The 25,516-nt window shown below is 40.1% G+C and overlaps 1 protein-coding gene across 1 annotated transcript in view; it reads right to left on the bottom strand.

The window, feature by feature from the left end:
- DGKQ (diacylglycerol kinase, theta 110kDa) overlaps nt 1-25,516 on the bottom strand; it is a 96,976-nt gene that overhangs the window by 42,317 nt on the left and 29,143 nt on the right. Inside the window, exons 3-7 of the mRNA XM_010578161.1 lie at nt 15,327-15,426; nt 10,567-10,652; nt 9,709-9,834; nt 8,148-8,301; nt 3,737-3,805 (exon numbers count right to left, since the gene is read on the bottom strand). Coding sequence (XP_010576463.1) covers nt 3,737-3,805; nt 8,148-8,301; nt 9,709-9,834; nt 10,567-10,652; nt 15,327-15,426 — 535 coding nt within the window. The remainder of the gene's footprint in view (nt 1-3,736; nt 3,806-8,147; nt 8,302-9,708; nt 9,835-10,566; nt 10,653-15,326; nt 15,427-25,516) is intronic.

Raw genomic sequence — 25,516 nt, 5'->3', positions numbered from 1 at the left:
GAATCCTGGCAAGCAATTAGGGCACAATCTAATGTCTTTTCATGTTCCCAGATCCCTGCAGATTGACACACAAGTAAGAGCTCTTAATAACTCATTTTTTATTTCCAAAATTACTGAGATAGCTCCTCTGGGATTCATTTGTTGCATATATAGAACAAACCAACATTCCCCCTGCCCGCCTCCACAAGGTCTTCATCTTACTATGAAATAATAGGAATGATTTTCAAAAGTTTGCCTTTGATTTCTCAAGCTTGACAGATTACATCTGTGGTTACATCTTAGCTGAGACCAATGAATTCTGTCTCCAGCAAAACAAGAATAATCTGAGCTGGTTGAAACCTAGCTCAACATTGCATCTCAGAAAGGACAGACACCACACATCCCTGAGAGGCATCCCTAAGGAGCACTTTTAATCCCCTTCTTTACCTCCACTCCCAGCTATCTGAGGTCTGTCAATACAGAGCAGTTTTATCATTCCCAGAATGACCAAGAATTATTTTAGTATGAAAATGGACTTTGGGGCTCAACTCCTTCCCCAGGCAATACAACTACACTAATGACAACATTCACATGATGTTTATCCTACTATCCCTGTAACATTCAGTTCTCCTCACGTTAATTGTTCACTGTGTAGACAAGTCCTTAGAAGCTGGCTCATGTTCTCAGGCACAAGGATTTATAGTCCTCTTCCAAACCTGCTCTGTAAGTCTGTTAAACCTATCATCTCAGAAAGTGTAGGGTTGTTTTATGGTGGTTTTATGCTTCTGGCTTCCGTATCTGGCTAAGTGATTGACTTAACACATTTAAGCTCCCAAAATTAAGATTTAAATCTTCTAACTTTACACTTCACTCAACAAGCCTACTACAATTGCAGTGCAACAGATGGGAATGCAGACCACTAACTCAAATTTTCTTCCAATATTATCTAGAGACTTTGCATCCTTTCCTACTGGCTTCTTTCCTACAGAAAAGCATGTCTTTACAAGTCAATATTATTCAATTTGTTCTGTTTTGTTTTCACTGGTTTTATAAATATGCATCTGCAAAACGTGGAGAGCTGGAATTAAGAAAAGCTGCAATATTCTGGAATAGAATTCAGTTCACACACACCTGAGGGAGGGCATGGTAACATGCCAAATGATGTGGCAGATCTACTGAGTCAACACACAGAAGCTAATGAGCAGCTCACTCTTGACCCGTATTACACAAATAGCATTATCTAGAGATAGGTGGAAGAGGTCCAGCACGCTACAACCGTGCCTCTGTCATGTTTCATTTGATAGGTTATGACTCCCCACACACAAAGAGGCACAGAAGCACAACAGCTGGCTGGTGAACCCCGATAACTTTGTCAGAGAATTTATCAGAGAAGCCATGCCCTGCCCTGATGCAAGGGCATCAGCTCCAGGGGCTGGGGATGGCACCCACCAGGTGAGTCCGCAGGAGAAGCTCTGTGGGTCACTACACTGACTGAGGGGGTCACTCAGTTTGTGGGGCTCTATGAGATGCATGGGAAGAGTATTCTGGGATTGTACAAGCATTGTTAGGGGACATTTAGGGGAGGAACCAAAGGCAGAGGAAGGGAGGGATCAGCGTGGTTTGGGGAGGAACAAGTATGGGAAAATGGAGGGATAAGGAGATAAAAGAAGCTAGTCACATATAAAGAGGTTGCTGGGTGGTATGCCTGCCTGGCCATGCCCTGCTCCTGATCAGCATAGTCTGTCCTGTCTTCTCATTAAATACTATTTCTAACTATTTGTGAGTATGGTTTCCACTCTCCTGCATGCATGTCTGCATATGGGCTCCTGCAGCACCAGGAACTGAAGCAGGACTGCAGGTCACTGTGACCCATGTGTCCACGGTGCCAGCAACCAGAGTGACAGCTGTTGTGTAAGCACCAGAAAACATCAGGCTGGACTCACTGGCATGCAAGGTAAGCGGCCCAGGAGCCACATGTGCACGTGTCTCTGAGTGAGGCACCATGACTGCTGTAGGGACCAAGGAGGCCCAGGATGACTGCTGGAAAGACCGTGGGAACTGGGGGTCCACCAAGAGCTTTGCGGGGAGGGGGTGTATGTGCATATATGCATGCACACATACACGCGCACATGTATACATATACATGTATATGTATAAACACACACATTCCCACTAACAGACCTTCATCTTGCTCAGCCATAGAGCAGAGAGGATGCTGCAGCAGCTTCACCTCTAGTGAGATACCATACTTGAAGACCCTAACATCATTAAACTAAAGCTTTCAAACATTTCATCTTTTCTTTTCGCAAATGTTAAAGAGACATTAGAATCACTGCCTACTTACTGAGTTTTCTCATCATAGCAAAGTTACTGGGCTTATTGACTTCTGTTTTGTGAAAATGTATTAAGAGGAAGCAATTTGTTTTAATGCCACTGTTCTATTTAAAATACGAGTAACGATTCTTTACATGAGCCTTGAAGATGTACCATCTATTGCTGCTTTCTCCAGTCCACACATGGACACTGTATAGGAACAAAAGACATATTAAAGTTTGAATCCTGCCCCCAGTTTTCCTGTTTTTTTCCTTCTTTTGGGAAGGCCGCCTAAAGCTGAACTGTCGTGCAGTAGTACTTTCAACCAATCCACCTGAAATACCTGGTATATAATTTGCTCTTTTTGACAGTCATGAGTAAGCAAAATAGCCTTAGTTGGTGAAGTATAAAAGTCCTGACGCTCAGCCACTTACATCACTTAAAACACTGAAAAAAGTGGAAGTTTCTTAGATAAACTGCAGTTAGTCAGAGCCTGGTCCCATAATAAGGGAGCATGGTGGTAGGTACTAACTTACAGTCATTAAGAGACACCAGCTTCAAGTTTTAAGAAGTGAAATAAGAGCATGCTTGAGATCAATTCCATAACTGAATTCATTATTTACTGAGCTGGACTTTTTAAAAATCCGAACAGCATTTGCACAATTATCCTATTAATTTTGTAAAAAAAAAAAAGAAAAAAAAGAAAAAGAAAGGAAAAAAAAAAAGAGAAAATCCCTCCCTATGTATTGTTCTGAAATTTCAGTTTTTACAACAATCCATGGAGCTACATTAGGTAGGAAGTACCATGTTTTTCTAGTTACTAATATGGATATAGGGGGTAGGATGCCCTTAAACTGTGGTTGGCTTCATCTTCTGAAAAGTCGGAGTTTGGCTAATACCAACCGCAGAAAACTCCACACACCTAAGAATTTAACTGCGTAGGAAGCAACCAGCCCAGCTCAACCCTGATGCACAGGAATACATACACTTTTACTGCAACATGTCCAAGAAAAAAAAAAACCAAAAAAACCCCCAAAACAACCAAAATTCACCTGCTGCCTTCAGTAAGATTTGGATCCAGCTATCTTAAAAGAAAAAGGCTTTGAAAAGACATGCTATCTGTGTCTGCCCTTTAAAGTGGTTGCTTATCTATGGATTGTTAACACCCTGCTTGCTTTCTTCGATTACCAAGTTGAGAGAAATGATCTATTTGTCAGGGTAATCAACAGATTGTCACTTATGCCAATCTACCAGTGGAAAATAGTGATGAGATATTTGTAATGCCCTGGATAAATGTGTTGGACCAAAACTTTTGACCTCAAATTGATACCAGCATTAGAAAAACAGCCATTTACTATTTTTTTCATGTGGCAAAGCAAGTTAAGATTATATGAATAAAGACTAGAATGGGTGACTATTCACCACTTACTAAACTTATGCTTACTTGAATCTGTTGAAATTTGGACATCTTTTGCTGATCCCTGTGTTGACCCATCAACATCATCATCTTCATCTGTGAAAACAGAAACATTTTAAGAAAGGATTCTTGTTAACTTGAACTGTGGGGGGAAGTGTTTGTCATTTAAGGATGGTGTCCAACAAAGAAGCTAACACAAAAGAATCCAGTCAGAGAAGCACACTTTCTTCTTCCGCTTAGTTTATTATAATAATCCATACTATAAAACCAGCATTAAAAAAAGCAAACCTGCATTGTCACAAAACTACAGTGAAGGCATACCTGAAGTCCTTCTACTACTGGCTTTAATATTGCAACTACTGCATTTCATGCCTTTCTCAAGCTGCAATGTTTGCCTCTGACCAAAGTATATATGGCTTCCATTAAGTTTTAAATCACTAAATCAGTCCAGGAACTGCAGTAACAGCTTTCCAGACAGAAGTATGGGTATTATACAAATAATTTCCATAACTGAAAAACAGATTTGGTGACACCCAAAGAGAGAGAAATTACTGCACTCCAGAAGAGGATTTTGACAGCAGGTCATTGCTCTCACTAAAAGCTAGGAGCCAACTTGTCAGATAATAATGCAGCTTGTAAAATCACACATAAAATACTTAGACGTTATTAAAATAAAAGCTACTAACATTTACATTTGCTCCTGTGAATATAACATCCTGACTGCATTCTCATCCGTGACACTCAGGTCCATACAGAAAGACTGGTACAAATCCAAACACGATAAATTTTTCTCCTCTAAGGGTAGCAGTGGCGTGCAATGTAAGCCAGTCCAGTGTGCTGACCATATAATGGTATTCATATTCCCACCCACTGAAACTCCCAGTAGTCTTGACTGGGATGCAGTCAAAGGTCCCAAAAGATACAAGCCAGGCAACACCTCTATAAAAACTATGCCTTGCAGATGAGGGAGAAAGCAGGAAATCAAAGCACAAAACATGAGAGAAAAAATAAAATAAAAACAGTAAAGACAGCTCTTCAGAGCAAAAGAGGTACTAGGGACGTCAGAATCCTAATGCAAGAAAACCTTCCAAGAAGCAGAATCACAGCATGTCAAGAACGGTACTCAGCAGGAGTCCTAAACCAAAGACCAGGTAACTTACTGAATATTTGGGTAATGCTTGAACTGACTACAAGAAAGATCAACAATAAAGTTTCTGGGTTGGGGTTTTAAAATATAAAAGAAGGGTTGAAATACTTTCCCTGTTATAGTTGACAGACAAACAGATTACATTGGAGAGATATTTAGACAATATGGTCTTGAAACACCCTGAAATAAATGGAAATTGAATGCTTTCTCAAATTTCCCTTCAGACAAAATTGACTGTGTAGTACTAATTCCCCTTACATCATTGAACCTGTGGTTCACAAATGTTATCGGAGTTCTAACTAACTTTTTACTGAAGAATAAATCTGAGTTTTAAGGGCTGTTGGATTTGATTGTGTGAGCCTCCGTAACAACAGGTCAACGATGATGTGCTCATGCTCTGCCTAGGACAAGTCACCTGGCACCTCCCAGCCATCAGCTTGGGAAGAGCTGTGCCTGCAGCAGTTAACTCATCCAGGCAACCACTTCTTTGGTACCGCAGACTGGTCTTTTCACAATCTTCTGAGCGATGCCCTTTGTCAGCTGTGGCAACAGGATAGCACCCTCTGTGCATGTCGTGGTGTGAGCACTTCTGAACGAGCGTGCTTGCACACATGTCCCACAGAAGTGAGGACAGAAGTGCTAATTATCCTCCAACAAAGCTGAAATGCTCTTTGCTCCCCAGAAACATCCCTAACATGCATGCAGTCTTTAACAAGATCTGCTACCCGGAGCCTACACCTCTCCCTGGAAAAGCAGCAGCAACTCCCAGGGCAGCTGTCCCAAGCTGCTCTGTGGTCAGAGCAGCTTCAAACACATCCTGAAGAGTGTCAGGAAGCTGCTGGACCCATGACACATCTTGGTAACTTTTGGCACATGCCAGGAGCTAGTGGGTTTTTGAAAGAAAATGCAGGTCTGTTCTGTGAGCGTGGGTAATAAGAAAGACTACCAGGCCAGAGCACTGAGCTCCCCTGACGTAGGATGATGTGAGAATTAGTTTAAGGCAACTCCCAGCTCTGCCTTTAAGGAATAACCTGGGCAGAGGGAAAGACCTGTTTAGCAAAGGTATTTAGTGCCTTTGGCAGGGACCTGCAGGCAGCTGATCTCCAGCAGATGACTGAAAGCAGCAACACTCCAGCAACAGGTCTTAAAGCAAGCCTCAACAGGATGTGAATGGTGTAACACCGAGCCACGCGTGAAGGAACCAGGCTTATACCTGAACATCAGGGACCTGGCTGCTAAAACAAGCATCACATACTATCATCAGCTAAGGAAAAACAGAACAAAACACCTTATGCACAGCAGACTGCAAGGCAGGCACTGCACCACAAATATTCTCCATGCCTTGTGCTGAGCCACAGTCGTGGCCCATTGACCACAAAAGAAGGCAGATGTCAAGCGCTGAGGGCAGCCATCAAGTTCAGACGTATGCCTGGGACCAGCAGCAGGAGGAAAGGGGAGCGTCCCCACAGCTTGGCCCCTGCTCCCCTGCGTGTGAGCAGCCCCTCCACCCTGGGAAGCTGCTGCCCACCACGCGACGGGGAGCTGAGCCCAAGCAGCAGAAATTCTTGCAGAGCAGCAGAAAGGAGATCTGGTGTTAGAAAAGAAACATTTTTCAGGGCATTACTGTATTTTATCTGGGTATATACAGGCTGGGCGCTATAAAAATGCATTCTGGCATTCCCAGTGTGGTGGGTTTTCTTCGTTTTTTTTCGCATCACATTAAAGCACTGGAAATGGTCCAAATTAAGTTACTGAGTATTTCCCCTTCCCCACACACCTGTTTCTGACCACCAGCTAATGACTGTACTGCACTGCATTCTCTCAATTCAAAGTATAAAACATACATTTTCATTAAAAGAATGAAAAAAACGTAAAACTTGAATATGCGTAACATGAACTCATACACTTAGCTTGTAGCCTAAGTCTTGAAATGGAAAACCTTCTCTTCCATCATGTAAAATAATGAAGGAAGAGAATAGAAGGGGCAGCAATAACCTTGGATTCTTTCACTCAAGGTGCTCCGTGTTCAATTTTTACTTAGAGGTGATTTAAAAATTTAAAAAGGAAAAAGTTTAAGTCTGACACATTAAAAGAACACACCGCTGTTTAAAAGACAAACTTAGTTAACATCAGGAAAGTCACACCCGAAGAGGCTATTTAAAAGGTTTGTGATTAACTTCTGTTAATAATAATACAATTTTATCTTCACTTAAGCCTTTGGGACACTTGTAGAATACCTAACAATGGACCTGAAACAAAGTTCATAATGAGTCTTCCAGCAAAAGCAAGCTCATCCAGATTGTTTATTTCTGGTATTTCTTATGTTGGAAGCACTAAAAACTCTAAAACTTTCAACTATGTGCTGTACTTCACCTTCACCCACCAACAAGCAAATTCATTAAAAATAACCCACTGAAAAAAACACGCCAACCAAAAAAGCAACATAAGGCTTCCTCTCCCCCTTTACACTTTTATAGGTCACTTCAGCGTATCTAGGTTGTGTAGACTTAGGGTCATGCAGTTTCTACAGTAGCAGGACTCCTGCTATAGCTTCTGCACACGAGAACACATGGCTCCTGCTAGCCAACTGCCTTCACCAAAACCAAACCTACACGTTCAAAGCAGAAAGTTCGAGAACAACCTGTCAGGTTGAGGAAAGTGGAGTTGCAAATATTTAACTTCCACAACCTATATTTTGCCTACCTTTTATTTGCTTTCCTATTGTATTCAAGCACAAAAAGAAAGGCTTTGTAAGAACATCATAATCAAAATATAAATTAGAAAATATTTCAGTGGCTCAAAAAAATTCTCTTGTTCCTAAAGAGCTCTTACCCAAACATACACTCTAGATGGCAGTAGAACATTACCCTGCTAAATACATGATTTCTTTTCAGCACAGAAATCTTTAAAGGGCAGATGCTTAATCAAAGAGGCAAATAAAAATATATGTATACACGATATGCCAAATAAAACCCAACATGTACATCAGCAAGTGTTTGTAGGAATGATAACACTAATCTGCTAAGCAAATTTTTGGATTTTAGGTTTTCACTTTCTGCTTGCTTACTATTTAAAGAACAGTTTTCAAATTGCCCAGCACCAGTAAACAGAAGTTTCAGCATTTCGCACACAGTCTGCATTTAAAAATCTCTATCCTGTCCCAGAAACAGCAAGAAGTTACAGTATTGCCACAAAACCCAGTGAAAATTAGCAATCGTATTCTTCAGTAAATTACAACACTAGGTTAAACATGCTCATCAATTAGTTGCAGTCAACTTTGAAAGTTTTTACCTGATTCTGTTTGCAAATTTTCTGATATTCGAAAACAATGCAGTTTGCTGAAGTTGCGAGAAAATAACTGCACACAGGTTGGAGGAAGAATCATATTCCTTAATCTTCCAAAAGTACATTCTGGTGTGACAATTATGTAGCAAGCAGAATGAGCCTATAAATAGAAGCATCAATTAAGAAGTTAGTGAGATATGAAGAAAGCAAATTTGTTTATAATAAAATACTCACCAGAATTGCAAAACTCAGGCTAGGACATATATAGACCTTTTGTAAATCACTTATGAAATGAGTGATCCACTTTTCACCCTAGATTTTCATTTGTTCCATTCAGTTTTTATATAACCAATAATGGGAAGTCTTAACATGTGAAGAAACTCCATGTACTACAAACCTGCTCTATTAAAAACTAAAGGTTTCTATACACCTATGTGGAGAAATTTTAAGTTCTGGTCTCAAACCCTGGATCTTCCACTCTATACAGATATTTACTGGTGGAGGTGGGAAAGGTAAGCAGGTTATACTGAATAGTTTGAAAATAGCAATATCCTCTTACAAAGCTGTACCCACTTGCAGATTCAGAGATAACACTGTTTGGGTTTTTATTCCAAAACATGGCTGGCTAGTTTCTGCCTTTGTACTTGTGCAAGATCTTCTGCCATTACTGAATACACAGACCTTTGTATATGTGGCCATGCTGCATGTTACATTTGTTAGACTGTTCTCAAAGACAGTCCCTCCCACCTCAGAAATTATGAATCAGATTAAAAATACAAACCCTGCAATATTTAAAAAAAAATTAAATTCTTCAAGTCATACCTGAAATACTGAATAACCCCAGAGTTTCATTTTAAATTATTATTACACAGAGTACCTCATCTTGCAGTAACTGGCAATTAATGATTTATTACATATGCTTTTCAGTTCCCACCCCACCTGGTGCTACTTTGCACTTTCATCATATTTCAATGAGAGCTGGCATTAACTGGATGGACCAATTGTTATCTAAACAGCAGCCTGCATATCAGTATGTGAAAAGCTGTGGCTTTTGTGAGGATTATTGAAAGGTACTGTCAGGTTGCACAGAAATTAAACATGTGTCACGTGAACAGAAAAACATAGAAACCAATACTGACAGCTTTAAAAAAAAACCAACCACACAGGTTAAGAACTATTCCACACTGAAAGAGGAATAAGCACATTAGAATGGTAAGTCTTTGACCTTGCAGATTCACATAATTTGAAAAAAATTCCGATTTCACACAGGAAAAGTAACTGCAGGCTTCTAAGCAGAAATCTATAATGATTTGCCTGTTAAATTTTAATTCCATTGGATTTACATAAAGATTAACTGTGATGTTGTGAATTCCTCATTTTAATGACTAATCAGATTTTCCATCTAACTAATGTATTTGTATAAATAAGTGTATACATGAAGTGTATTTATAAAGTATATAAAAAGTATATTTATGAAGTGTACAAATAAAGTATATTTATGTAAAGTGTTTAAGTATGTGCAAATATATATACGGTACCCACAAATATATACAACAGCACAACATACCAGGATGCCACACCATTCACATCTCATGCCAGACAGGACCTCAGAAGAGCTACAGGTTTTTTTGCAAACTTCGCAACGAGCACTTGAAGAAAGGTTTCCCTCCCTCCAGTGGTGGTGATAAGTATCCTGAGGGAACACATCAGGACTTAGTGTTACATGAAACAGATACAGAAGCATCTTTCCTAACTTTAAAATCAGCAATTCAAACAGCTCTGAAGAAACAGCAAGACAGACTAGGACACTAAGTATTTCCTAACAATAAATATGAACCTAAACAATCCTACATTTCACTGAAGGAAGTTTATCAAACTATGAAAAAATTTATCACAAAGTGCATTTTCTTCACACTCCACCAAAACCAATATTCTCCAAAAAAAAAATTAAAAAAAATCCTGAAAGGTCAGTATTATGCACATATTTTACAGTGAAAAGCTGGGCTGTCTTGCTTCAGACAGACTCCAGGAAGCCTGAGGAACATGATAATGTTTGCCATGGATGTAATGCAGCCAACAGCTCAACATATAGAAAAAAAAGAGTTCCATGCCAGCTTCTGCAATGCAAATTTTTAGATAAGATGCCTGATTTTTTTTTTTTTTAAGTAGGACATTGTATACATTGCACAGACTTTTCAGCACGGCTTCAATAAACATCATGAATATGACAGAATTTAAGTTCCTCTTGCTATCTGAGATACTTTCTGAAGCCACACATTTCCTTTGCCTGCCAATAAGCAACAAAAGTGCTTTGGAAATTGGCCGCATGTGAAAGAAAAGATCAAGACTCCTCCCCCTCCTCTAGCCCATGTTTTCACACCGAAAATGAGGGACCACTTTCTCCTGCAGAGGCATCCACACTTACGTGGTCCTGGTGCCCATCCTGGTGACACTGCCGGCAGTCACTGCAAGCAAACAGGATACAGTCTGTGTGCACATGTAGCTCACAAACTAAAAACATGAAAACAAGAAAACTTCTTTAAGCTGGAAACCCCGGGGTTTTCGCAGCTCTTCCCTCTGTCCCTTTTTCTCTCCATCCCTCCAATACTCCTCCACTACTTTTTTGCACCATACTTTCTTTCCTTCATGCTCTTTTCTGTTCAGTAAAGATAGGCAATAAAAGAAGTTTATCAGCATTGTCCTGTGTGTTGCTCCACTTCCTTCGTGTTAAACTGATACAGAAAGTTTAAGAAAAGGCTGAGCTAATTTTGCTCATATGCACTTGCCTTATTTCCTCCAATATAGCAAGTTAAACTTGTACCAACTTTTTGGCTTATTACACAGCTTTTACTCACAGTTTCACAGGAACCACTGCCTACTCCAATATAATTGGGCCTGAAGTCTAGTATGATTTAATCAAATCCAAAAAAGGCTGAATGTTAGAAGCATTAACAGAAAAAAAGTTCTCCTTCTGCATCCAAATACTACCAAGTCTGGAGTGTAAAGTAATTGTCTTCCTGAAGCTATACTCCAGTTCATTCCCTTCACAAACCCTTTTCCAAACCCTAGTGCAAAGCAAGCGGGCACCTCGCAAGTGGGCTGAAAACAGCAGGAGCTTTTCTGCTGGACAGCCCCTCTCTCCATCCCTGAAGCTGTCAGAAGCACAAAGAAACAAGAGACAAGGTGCGTTCGAGACCCCAGCCCCAGCAAAGGAGGGGGCACTGCTGCCGAAACAGCAGCTAGGCAGTAGCCCTCCAGCAGCCCTGTCTCGCTCACAGTCCCACAGGAGACGTGGCAGAGGTCGGATTAGCTACTGGCCCATGTGGCACGGCAGGGCACGGCACAGCACAGCACGCCTGCACCAGCACCGACTCGCTCGTGTTTGCAAAGTGACACGACGTTCGCTGACGTCAGGACATGCAAAATGACTGGAGGATATCGTTCTCAGGCAGACTGCAACAGCCAGAAAGTGTGTTTTACTCAGGAAATAAATCTTTTTTATTGCCAGATGACGCTCAATGGATTTAATTTTAAACCTGACCAGAACCAATTGGTATGCTAATCTCAAAGAATATTTGCCCAAGCCATGTCTGCATACAGTAAATCACCATTTCATTGTTGGGAAAAGGAAAATAATCATTTTTTCAGCACACTCTTTTAAGTAAGCTTAACATTGTCTTCCAAAATACCTGTTAGATACTGTAGCTCAAAAAAGTTTTAGTGAAGCCTAAAGTTTTAGGCAAGCTTGTTTTGGATAAAGTACTTTCATTATTTAAAAGCTGACTTCAAGTATCAGATGTGAAAGAAAAGAGAATCTACCAAAAAAAAAAACCCAAAAAACCCCAGCTAAAATGCTATGCTGCAAAGGATCAGTCATTAGAAAAAAAACCAAACCAACTAAAATCTCAATATCTAGCTTCATTACTGAAAGAGTTAGGTAAGTTCTCTACAGACCTCATAGACAGAGATGGATAAAAGAGACCCTCCTCTAGCTGCTTTTTAAAGACTTGGGTATACAAGCACTATGGGAAGGCATCCAATTTTTCATTGAGTAAATGAAAGTAAGAGGCAAGCGTCAAATTCTTCAAATATTTTTTTTTCTGTTCTGCTCAAACAAGTTATTGCTCCAAGCACATCACAAAAATCTGAAGACTGTAACCTGAAGGCTGAAAGATGGCAACTGCACGTTAGCCACGTTATCTGAAAGTATCTTGAAAACAGTATTAAATTACATAGAGAATAATACCTTATTTTGAAATCACTCTCTGGACTCCAGAAGAGGTGATCAACGCTAACACTGTATTATTCCAATCCCGCAGAAGACCATGATCTCCTATCACACCAAAGCAAAGCCTCTTTTAACAGGGCTTACTAAGTCAATCACAAGCTTTCACGTACAACTCCCCATACTATGTGTGTTCACCGAGACTTCAAGAACTTTTATACAAGGTGTGACACGGTCTCTCCTCTGCTCACATTTCTCCATATTCATAGATATAATAGGAATATTTTACAGTTTTGCCAATTCAGCTACCAAGAAAGCTAGATGCTTTGAGTCACACCCTCACTAATGGTTAAAATTTACTGTAGACCAAATTACAGCTTTGGAAAATTAACAAAAACATTGGGGTTTTTATCGTTAATTCTGGTAACACAGGCACACACTGCCCTTTGCTATACTTTGTAAGAACACAGAGGGTTTTTTTCCCTTGGTTTAATTCACATCTGCTGCTTCCAACACCAACCCCAATTCGGAATTAACAAGAAAATGTGTGCATGTGAAGGGCAGGAGTGTCACAGGAGTTAAACCCTTAAGATAGATATCCCACTTATAGGAAAGATGAAGTTTTTAGTATGTAAAGATCAAGTCAAATCAGAGGGCCTACAAAAAGAAGTTTCATCTTTATCAGCCCTTCTGTAATCTACACAATTCTTTATCTGAAAAGAGAATGACCGTTTTCTGTTCAAGCTAGTCATGAAAGTGCTGTGAATTCCTTTATAATTACCAAAAAACCAAGTTGGTTTATTTCAGATACATAAACTTGGCAGAATAACCTTTAAAATTTTAACTGCCTCCCTCCCCAGTAAATTGCTGCTCCCAGTTGATGCTTAATAAGAAACTTTTGTAAAGGATCCAACACTAAAAAAAAAAAAAAATTGGGTTACTCCCTTTCCTTTTTTTTCTTTCCAGCCCTTCTTGGAAAGAAAAGGGAGCCCAACTCTCACCATCACGAGTCCAGGTTCAACTGTTACCAGTGAATTCTACAGCAAAAATAGCTATCCAAAGCAATTAGTAAGTGTCAGCAGAATCTGGAGTCCAAATATTGTAAGTTTTGCCAATGAAGTGTATGGACTTATGTCACCAGGCATTAATATATATGCATGCTCATTTCTGAGAGCCTACATGCACCTACAGCATTTAGTACTTGTCTGAAAATATTCTATTACCTTTCAAGAAAATTTATTGTATTTTAAGACATGAAGAATCCAAAACAAATTATTTAAATTATTTTAAAAGAACATCTAACAATGTCAATCATTTGCTTAGAAAAGGTACCTTCATCTTAACTCTCTTTCCTATCTTAGTTATGGCAAAGATTCCAGGAAAAGTTCTTTAAATTTCAATATCAGAAGAGAACATCATAACCAACAGTAGACTTGTACTATTAAGCTAAGTCATTAGAAGTAAGCAAAAAAAGGAAGAAAGTTCAGCATCTCCATCTGGATTTAAAAGCTCTACAGCTTCAAAAAGCTGACTTCTAAAACAAATTCTGAAAGTATTTTTGAAGAGTAAAGGAAGAAGCTCGTGCATTTTATGAACCTAACTGCCCTTTTTAAGCTACATTTTGGAAAAGTATGAGAGAAACAAGTTGTAGACTTACTGGTGGTCAGAAAACGGGATAGCAAATAAGTCACAGCACACAAACCAAGAAAACTGTTTAATCCATGTGAGGAATACAATTCAGAACCTTCACTGAACCAGAAAAAAAAACAACGTCCGGGCATTTTTAATACTTAAATACAACATGCAAGTTCACGTGTTTGTTAAGAACACTTAAATGGAAATGTCTGAAAAAATAAATATTCCTTTGCAATGGGTACAACACTAATACAGTATAAGAGAGTAGGAATATGAAAGCAAAATTTAAAAAGCTTTAACTAAAATAGATCACTGAACTAAAGCTATTTTCCAGACTTAAGAGGACACAGCTAGCGAAAATTTTGATTTCAAATTCTCTGATCCAAGAGGAATGTTTCCCCTACACATACACACAGGTGATCATACTGAATAACATATCTTTAGCATAACAGCAATTCTGAAGGCATCTCAAATCCCTACAGAATTGATTCTTCTCTCAGTAGACTCTATCTTTTTTTTTTAAACAGTTCACAGGTAATATTCCTTCAAAATACTAAATTCAATTCAACCTCACAACATCAACTGAACAACTGCTAGACATTCAAGACAGGGGAGACAAGGGAGAATTAAGGAGCTGCCCCACGTCAAAATCAGTCAAGTACTCATGCCAACATGTATTTCAAATAAAAATTCTGGTGTTTGGGTGAATTCTTTAATTACTGTTTTTTTCAGAGAATCCATGTCAGGACACTCAGAGCAGTACTATTTTGACAAATAATATTTTCAAATATCTTTCCATTGAAGGCACGTCATCCCCATCACAAGCAACAGATATCTGAGTCCAGTAACACAGAAAGTTATATTCCATTCTTTTGTAGAAAGGGGGAGGTTTTAGAAACATGAATACCTGCTGATTCCCTGTATCAAAAGGTTCCATTGGAAACAGAAATAAATTACCTCAACAGGACAAGTCTTTCTTTTGCCATAATAGCTTCTCATTCTTTGCACATCTTGGGCATGGATTCATTGCACACCAACACCACAGACTTGCTCAAAGTAAATTGAAGGAAAGATGAAAGGGCATACATGTCTGACAAAGTTTGTGGTTTATTGAAGGTTATCGATTTATTATTCCTTAATTTGAAGTACACATTTCCATGATCAATGAATGGATGATAAACAACCAAAAAATCTCTCAAACACAGTAAGTGCACATGCGTGTGTGTGTATGTGTACACACATACACTCAAGGTATGCAAGGCAGGCGAAGTATACATTACTGGATAACACACAGATGGCTATACAAGCAGAGTTTTTTAAGTTACCTTCACATCGAAAGGCAGGTGACTCTAGTGACTTTCTGCACACAGTGCAAAACTTTCTTTTGTAATGTCCTGGAGGTCCAAAACAGTGTGCAACTGGAACCTGGCAATGAAGAACACGTTAAGACATCATCAGCCTCAACTTTCAAAGTGCCAGTTACAATTCACAGAAACTGCTTTATCATGCCAGACAGGATAGTACATACAACATAAACTTAACTAAGCCTGAGAACAAATATACAGGCAAATCAACCTTTTTAATAAAACTTCATATTTAAAAATAAATTTTAGATACTTATTTTAAATAATTATTTTTTTAAAAATCTTTTTAAAAATTCTTGGGTTTTAATATGTAATATATATATTTTAAAGTGCTGGTTAGCTTCTTGGTGATCCACAGTGCCATGAATCCAAGAGTTTCCTTTGGGTTCAGTGCTGTGCGACTTACCTGGAATCACAGTTCCTCTCCTAAGTATTCTTAATTGAATCAAAGACAATTAAAGAGTAATAGTTGCACACGTACACAAAATACCCTAAAGACACACTCAAGACATTTTTTAAAAGCTCGGTCCAGTACTCTCCACAGGCCTTTCAGCTCTTCCCTGAATATAGCCCAGCCAACTGGCTTATCAGGACAAAGGCATTGGTCTCTCCCTGCCCCCACAAAGCCTCAAAGCCAGGAAGGTAGAGATCCAGCTCTTGAAGTACATCCATGCTGAGGTTCCTGTTGACTGTAGGTGGAAGACGATACATTTCAGCTCTTGCCAAGAGCTGTACCAACAGTTTTAGCAAATGTATTTCTAGTATACTATTCACTTATCTTAAAAAGGGAGTTTTTTTCTTGTTTAGTGAATAAAAATGAAGACTGGAATTGATGGTACCAAAAGAACAGAAGAAAAGATGAAAAATGAAGAATAAGAAACATACTTGAGCTTTATACTTGCTCTAGAGACCACTCTTCCTACAAGTCACACACCTTTGTTAAACTGACATTCACATTAGAAGGAAGAAGCATAATTGCATCTTTAAAATTCTAGAATCCAAATGACTTCCATAAAAGTTTACTGTGACTTAGGTATTTAGTACTATGCATCTCACATGCCATTCCTGATATGACAAATATATCAGATTTCTCTTCTGGTTCTTGCATCACACACACAAAATATTTCTAGTAAAGGCTGACAAATGATTATTTAGGTATGAAATGAAATTAATCATTCACAGTAAAAAATTGGAAATAATGACTTAAGATTCATGTAGTCATAGATAGCTTCTTTCCCCCCCAGATGTACTAGTAAACAATCTTCCAATGTTATTGAGCAGGATTTGAATTTTTCTCTTTATATATTAGGGTTTTCCTGGGAACCACTACCAGCAAATTCACACATACTGGGAACACAGAATTTGATGACACACAGAAAGTTGCTTCCAGTTATAAAGGTCTAACTGCCACCAGTGTTTCTGCCTCTGAAAGCATGGGGACAGTTACACTAAACAATCCCGTACTTCAAGCATGTGCAATAAAATAAGTGAGATAAAGTTTTGCCAGATGTAACACAAGGAGAAAGGAACATTGCTGGAATTTTAATCCAGAAAAATCACTAACCCCCAAACTGCAAAGCATGTGGTTCCTTCAGTCCTCCTCAGAATTAATCTCCAGGATTAATGGATGAGGATGAAGAGAGGTATGAAATATGCCTGTGTTATCAGACGTGAACAAGACCATGCACAGGATCTGACCAGTCAAGCAGAGTCACCAGCTCACTGCCCCAACAGACCATGTTTTCTGGAGGAATCCTTGGTCCCTGACTGACCAGGAAAATGCCTGTCCAGATCCCAGGCTCCCTACCATGCTGCACTGCCAGCTGGCCTACCAAAAGGATTTCATATCAGTCTCTCCAACATGATATATTACAAAACATCCTTGCCTCCAAAAGCTTCAAATTTTTACTTTACATACGAATTCAGGATTTAAAAATACAGACAAACCATGCTTGGGGGTCCATCTCCTACTCCCATCAACCCGAACAGAAATTTCATTCTCTGCAGCCCTCCAGCTCTGACTGACACAAAGTTCATGGTTGGCTTGCATTATTATTTATTTTTCTTAAATCAGAATACTCCAGTCATATAACACATGCTTATAAAAAGAATATATATCCTTAGGGTGAAAAAAAAAATCCTGGAGAGCCTGGAAAACTTTAATCAAACTATCTCAGATTAAGTTCAAGGCTCATAATCCCCACCCACTTTTCTTGCACTTTCATGCTACTTCTTCAGGGGAAAGAAAAAACCAAACCTCCCTGTACAGTAATGTACAATGTAGAATGGCTCAGCTATGCTGGAGGTAAAGTGCCAGAGCTGTTTTCTCACTCTAGCTGCTCCAAAAATAAAAGCCCAATCCCAACTTGGTGGGAGAAGGCCACTTGCCCAAAATTCATCCTACACAATGAGTTCAGGTGCAGAAAGAGATAATGAGAATGGCTACGTGAGCACAATCCCAGCCAGACACAGCAATTGTGAGGGGTACTGAAAAGCCCTGGTGGGATTTTGTCATGAAAGCTTTTCTGCACATCTCAACCTGTCTTCAGGTTTCAAGTGTCACCTTGAAGTCATCTGCCTGCCCTACTCTCACCGCAGACCCAGGCACAGCGGAGCTGGCCGTCCCCAAGGCAGCAGTATTCCCTTTGAGATCAGATACAGAGGAGACCTTCTTAGCTCTGGAGTGGTGAATAGCCTGCTTTGGACACCCAACATGAATTTCCCTGTTTGAAACACAGAGAACTTTTCTTTCCCCTAGCCATGAGTCTGGCTATTTTATCTTACACCTGGCATAGAAATGCAGGCTTTTCATTATTGTCACAGAAATGTACTGCTGAAGAAAAAGGACATTCTGTAGATCAAAGTAGAGTTTTGTGAAAAACAGTGTTTATTTTGGGAAAGACTGTGAGAAAGGACTTTGACAGGTATTCAGGGTCTGACTGTACTTATCTAGAAGACTTAAGGGAAGGAGACGAAGTCTAAATTCTGCAGTTGTTCAGATGCTGGTGACAATCCTCTGAAGTCTCAAGTCACTGCCAAAAAGAAGGGAACAACTTGCTGATTGAAATGTTGGGTGGAGAAAAAGAAAAAGGAGAGGGGAGGATGACAACAAATCTGTTCCTTCAACTTCTTCCTTTCTGAAACAAGCCAAAGAAACTTTATTATGAGTGATCTTTTGGAAGTGACAGGTATACGACCACTGCAGAGCCTGGTGGGAAATGGGATGGGCATAAGACGGAAAGATAAAAAAGAGCAAGTACAACATAATGAACTCATCAATCACATCATGCAGCTCCCTACATTTCTTTTGTTGCTGAACAAGTTCCAAACACGCAATACATAAAAAAAAAAAAAATATCAAAACTCAGACTGGGAAGGCCAGTGAGGCAGCATGTCAGAATATGAAATGGTACATATTATTCTTTAAATTATATCCACCTGTAGAAGTACAGCAAAGTACAGACATATAAGGTGGCCGACAGAGAGAAAGTTAATAATTTATGAGAGTTTAAAACCACTTTTCCAATACTACTACTTAAATTACTTTATGCAAACCACTAAAATCAATTTCCGCAGAAAAAAACCAGAAAATTTCTGCTGGTAATACCATTAAATGACATCTAAGTGCCCTTATAGTATTGATCAGAAGCCCATCGACAGAAAGTATAGCGGTAACACTCCAGCATAAGCTGCAGAATGACTTTGCACTCATGGACAAGATACTCCTAGCTCCTATTTTGTCTCCTGCCATCTGTTAAGAAATCCAAAGCATTACAGAATGTAACATATTCCTGTAAAAGTTGAACTCGGCCTGTAATAAAATTTGATCCTATAGAAACCAAAAAATTCAATTCTAACCCCTTCAGTGCAATCTGTGCAAGTGCACAGCAGTTCTCCACCATACGGAAAGAACAGCAACAAACTGCTCTTAACATCCAAACTTTGGAAGAAAAAGAAAGGATAGAACAGTTTTCTTTTGGTAGTGCCTTTTAAAATTGTTCCTTACCCTGAAATGCCACAGGTTATCATCAAGCATGTGGCCAACACCAGATCATTAATTTAAGTGCTCTTCCACTGAGGTGGAATCATTACGTACAGAGCAGCCCAGCAACCAACAAACCCTCTGTTTCGCGGATAGAGTCAGGTCAGGTCAAGCCTTACTGGTCTGCAACCTTCAGGATACCTCAGTGGGAAAAAACACAGCTCCAGAAAGGTCTATTCTTCACCCAGCTGCAGCTGCTTTTCTACCAACTCAAGCAGAAGAAAGTTTTTAGCCTGAATCCTGAGCCAAAGACTTCCAGGCTCAAAGGGGAATGAGAGAAATACAGATATACCAAATGCCGGAGTGACAGCTGCTGTCTTCGGCAGTCTTAAAAAAGAACAACCTACTAAAAACTTTTCCTAGACCTGTGTTTAAATACTCTTTTTCCACACCCATCTCCTTCCTCATCACATCAGAAAGACTCACACTTGGCAGGACTAAATCACACTGGAGAGACTGAGAAAGCAGGGCTGCAGGACCTACAGTAGTGCGGGGCTAATCAGCTTCCAAGTAGGAAAGGGTAACAGAAACAAGGATACAAACACTCTCACAATAGCCTCCAAAGGTTGAGCAAAAGGAATTTAACTTAATATCACTAGTTTTCAGTTCAAAAACACTGTGGCATTTCAAGCCTAAGCACAACCAGCTTGGAAGCAACCATCTTCATGAAATGCCCACAAGGCTAGTCACATGGGGTCTTTCATAAAGACTGCTCTCAACATAAGGCCAAAAAAAAATTGCTCATACAAATTAAAATGGTGTTCCTGAAACAAGAACATCTTCTGTGGATTCTGATGTTTCCAGTTGGCTGGATGCCATGTGCCCACCAAAGCCGCTCTATCACTCCCCTCCTCAGCTGGACAGGGGAGAGAAAATATAACAAAAAGCTTGTGGGTCGAGATAAGGGCAGGGAGTTGTCACTCGCCAATTACCATCACAGGCAAAACAAACTCAGCTTGGGGAAAAGTAATTTAATTTATTACCAATCAAATCAGAGTAGGATAATGAGAAATAAAGCCAAATCTTAAAACACCTTGCCCTCACCCCTCCCTTCATCCTGGGCTCAGCTTCAATCATAATTTTCTCTACATACTCCCTTCCAGCAGCAGCACAAAGGGATGGGGAATCGGGGTTGGGGTCAGTTCATCACACGTCGTCTCTGCCGCTCCTTCGTCCTCAGGGGCAGGACTCCTCACACTCTTCCTTCCCCTGCTCCTGTGTGCAGTCCCTCCCATGGGAGACAGCTCTCCACAAAATTCTCCAATGTGGGTCCTTCCCATGGGCTACAGTTCTTCATTAACTGCTCCAGAGTGGGTGCTTCCCATGGGCTGCAGTCCTTCAGGCACAGATTGCTCCAGCGTGGGTCCCCTGTGGGGTCACAAGTCCTTCCAGAAAACCTGTTCCAGCCCGGGCTCCTCTCTCCACAGGTCCTGCCAGGAGCCTGCTCCAGCGTGGGCTTTCCATGGGGTCACAGCCTCCTTTGGGCATCCCCCTGCTCCAGTGTGGGGTCCTCCACAGGCTGCAGGTGGAGATCTGCTCCACCATGGACCTCCCTGGGCTGCCATGGTCTTCCCCACAGGCTGCAGGGGAATCTCTGCTCCAGCACCTGGAGCACCTCCTCCCCCTCCTTCTGCACTGACCTGGGGGTCTGCAGGGCTGTTTCTCACATATTCTCAATCCTCTCTTCGGCTGCAGTTTCTGTTCCGTGCAATTTTTTTTCCCCTTCTGAAATCTGTTCTCCCAGAGGCACTACTACCGTCACTGATGGGCTTGGCCTTGGCCAGTGGCGGGTCTGACGTGGAGCCGGTTGGCATTGGTTCTGTCAGACATGGGGGAAGCTTCCAGCAGCTTCTCACAGAAGCCACCCCTATAGCCCCCCCGGGCTACCAAAACCTTGCCACACATTTTCCATACACCAGTGCAAAAGTATTTCCTTATGTAATGCTCCTAAGGTTCACTCTGACACCAAAAACCTTTGCTCTAGAGAGGTAGATATGGTGATCATATCTGAGTAGACCCTGTAATTATTCTGTCCAGGTTAATCAAGTATCTAAACCACACCCTCTCTCCTCTCTGAGAGAAGCTAAGAACTTTGTGAGTCAACTTTTCCCAGTATTGACATCTTTTCGATTACTTACTTATTACTCAGTAATCATAAAGAGCCTCTTTATTTGCTTGAAACCTCTGCTTTAACAGCACGAGGTTTCTGCAACTTAAACACACTGCATGCACTTGAATACACTCTATTTCTACATTTCCTTTTAGGGACAGTGCCTGTCAATTACTTGTCAGTTGTGTCCAAATTGACATTCTTCCTCTGAGCACTTGATGTATCAGTTCACCTTAAAAAGCAACTTTAAGTAGACATTCCATGTGGAAGTTCCAAAATCAGGTAAGAAACAAAAATGAAATGGTGTCTCAACATATCATAGGACAAGAGAGATGAGAAAATCAAATACTTAGTTATCAAAATTTTAATTGGGGCTAATGAAGGGGAATAATGCACACATCCATATGCAATCTCACTATATCCAGGATTTTTTTTTCTCCATCCTACAGATCTCTGTGACAGGACATTAGGCCTTATCTATAAGCGCTCAAAGACCCTTTGTGAAGGGAACTATACAGTGAATTCCATACCACTTCAAATCAGAAATAAATGATACTTCTACCAGAAAATGAGACTTGTGTAAGAGCTTTCTACCACATTTAAGAATTGCTTGGACTAGCATTTTTTGTACTGGAAAGAGAAAACGATATGCAAAAGGCAGGCACTCCTTGCTTTTATTTCTACAGAGGAAATCAATGTCCATCTCTTTTTATTGAGATAAAGATTAAGAATTAAAAGAAACACACAGAGTGACATCCCGTACCACTTCTGAACCTCAAGAATCACTGATAAAGCTACGGGGCTCGTCTGAGAGTTCACAGGCTGCCAGGCAGCTTGCATCAGGTTTCAACAGAGCCTAATAAGATCTCTTGAGTTTATGAACTAGGGGGTGCTAACCCTGAGGTTAAAGGAACTATCATTTTGGGGAGGAAAAGGAGGAAACCGTGGTGCGGTGCTAAGATTACCAGCAAGCAGTTTTACACCTCATTTGCCTTCTAAATGATGCCATGTGGCTGCTAAACTCCAAGCAACTGCCTTGCTTAAACAGCACAGGTATAGGTCAAGTCTTTAAGAACTACAGACAGACCTTCTTGGTGAAGGTGGTCAGGGCTATCCAGCAAGCACCCAGGTAAAACCATAGAATCAGAGAATGGTTTGGATTGGAAGGGACCTATAAAGGTCATCTAGTCCAACCCTCCCCCACAACAACCAGGGACATCTTCAACTAGATCAGGTTGCTCAGAGACCCGTCCAACTTGACCTTGAATGTTTCCAGGGATGGGGCATCTGCCACCTCCCTGGGCAACCTCTTCCAGTGTTTCACCACCCTCATCATAAAAAAATGCTTCCTTATATCTAGTCTACATTTACCCTCTTTTAGTTTAAAGCCACTATGCCTTGTCCTATCACAACAGGCCCTGCTAAAAAGATCAGCTTGGGGTCCAACTGTTGTTGGGACACCCTGTGAAAAAACCCTCACACCAGCAAAGCCTCTTTATCGCAGACGAATAAAAGGGGAAGAAGAGAGAGAAGAAAGAACCTTCCCAAACTTGTTTTTATAATATAGAATGTAAAAGAGGAAAAATATTAAGCATATATTTGTGAAGTCAAGTTCACGTTACAGATCTAACTCCACCAACACCACTGCCAAAAAGATACAAGAGGGGCAGGATAAAAAGTCCCTTCATTGATGCATGCCAAAAATACAGTAATATGAAGATGAGATGTAACAATAACATTCCAACCAGCTTATTCACAAACATTGCATTTCAGCCTGTCTTCTATGACAGTCTGCTGGGAGAAGCAGTAAAATCTCAGCAAGCATTCACTGAAGCATTTTTTAACCCATGTTGATAGAAAACCTCCAACACCTGCAACTACCACCAAGGAATGATTTTCCAAAATTGGATTCCGATTTTTTTTTTCCTCCTATACTCTCCAGAACTCCCACCCAATCCAACCCTATGAAATTCTTCTTCCCAGCTTGTCAAGCTCTTTCCCATTTATTAAAAGGTCTATGAGCCATGTGCAGCAACATTACTTAAAAGCTAATTCTCTGAGGCAGTCACACAAAAATCCATTAGACATTTGACAGCTGAAGGAGACTCGGGGTTTTATTATTCCAAGGCAAGTGAAGCAGTAACCAAACCTTGACAGTCTTTGTCTTGCACTTTGTAGGACCTTCCCATTGCTTCTTGGGCAGGGAACAGAGGTAAGGAGAGAAAGTAAACAAAAAAGAGGTTGTGTCCCAGTACAGAAGTCCTTCAGCTGCAGAAAAAATGAGATCCTGCTGTTGTGTATACGTGTGAAGTGTCCAATACAGAATAGATTATCATAAGGGGAGTTAGAGGGATTTACCCTAATGCAAGTATCTTTTTTTCCTCTCTTTCATCTCACAAGGAACTGACCCAAATAACCACCTCCACACAGCTGAATCCAGCAGCCAGAGGGAGAGACTCAGGTCAGGAGGCAACACCTGCTTGCCCATGCAGACACTTCTGTGAGTACCACAACCTTCCCATTCACTATCACAACTTGTAAACTCCAGCAGCTACCCATGTTCTGAACTACAAAGCCAAGCTTTACTTTTTGCACAGAAAGCTTCAGGAGAAGCTAATGACCTAAACCAGCATTCTTCCATTCTAGACAACCTGGCTTTAAGAACCAAAGCACACAAGAAAGTTTCATGAGCAGCCTATCAACCCTTCTTCCAGTGGAAATGTTTAGAAACCATTATAACAATGCACCAACACAACGAGGAAAAACAAGCATAGCAAATGCCTAACATCACTAAAACCACTTTTCCATTTAGTTTTCAAAGAACAATTATACAGAAAACACACATGTACTTCTATGGCAAAGCTAAGGGGTAAAAAGCTTGTAATACAACTCCAATTCCAACCTAACAAGGGAAAATAAAACTTCACATTTCACACCCAATCAAAGAGATTTTGTTTTCACTGTTATTTTGTGGGTTTTTGTTTGGTATTTTGGGGGTGGTCTTTTGGGGTGGGTTTTTTTGGTTTTGTTGTTGGGGTTATTTTGGTTTGTGGGTGTTTTTTGGGTTGGGGGGGTATTTTTCTTTTTTTTTTTTTTTTTTTTTTTAACATATCTCTGAGTAGGCAAATACTTACAGGAATGTAGGGGAGAGAGGGTTTGAATTTGGAAAAGTTGCTGAGACCTTACCAGTGAAACAAATGTTATCATCTGCAAACCATAAAAACACAAACTTGTCCAGAAGACTGATCCATGAAGTCTTGTTTTTAACATCATGACCTGGATCCAGTCTGGAATACTAAATGCAGGTGATAATGATTAACAATAGTGCAAAAAAATTCTTAGGGCAGCCTTAACAGTGAACTCATCAAGAATGATCTGAGGCTGGATGCGGTCATGGCATGCTTGTGACTCTGTGGGCCTTTACTTGACCCTGGGAAGGAAACCCTACTCTCAGGAATAAGTTTCCATGAAACATCTGCTGAAAAATTATTCTCTGACAGTTTGACTTAGTATCAGATGACACACACTCTGATGAGCTTTAACAATTGGCATCTTCTCTAGAGGAAATCCAGGAGATTAAAAAAAAAAAATATTCATTTCTGTAATACACTGAATATTGACATACTAGAAGGAACTATCACAAAATAAATCCCACCAGTGTTCCCTCCTACATTGGACCTTTTCATAAATAAATAATAAATAATCTGAAAGGAAAGCAGGGAGATTAAGAAAATAAATTTTCCACACATTCTATAAATGATTACAATTTGATTCTTGCTCTGTTATTTTTTTTAAGCAAATGCCAAGTTCAATATTTACTTCAACAGAGCCTGCACGCAAAATGTCATCTCTTATATGGCAGACTTTACTTGCACAGCAGACCAGGATTACTGCAACTTGGATGACTACGTCAAGGAGGACAAGACTGTCCAGAAAGAATAGCACAACCCAGAATTTTCAAAACATAATCATTATAGCTCAACACAGGTAACTCAGAAG

Source organism: Haliaeetus leucocephalus, unplaced genomic scaffold, assembly GCF_000737465.1.
Source record: "Haliaeetus leucocephalus isolate CR32 unplaced genomic scaffold, Haliaeetus_leucocephalus-4.0 Scaffold605, whole genome shotgun sequence".
Lineage (NCBI taxonomy): Eukaryota > Metazoa > Chordata > Aves > Accipitriformes > Accipitridae > Haliaeetus > Haliaeetus leucocephalus.
The sequence above is the reverse complement of the archived record's forward strand: the minus strand, read 5'-3'. Positions and strand labels throughout refer to the sequence as shown.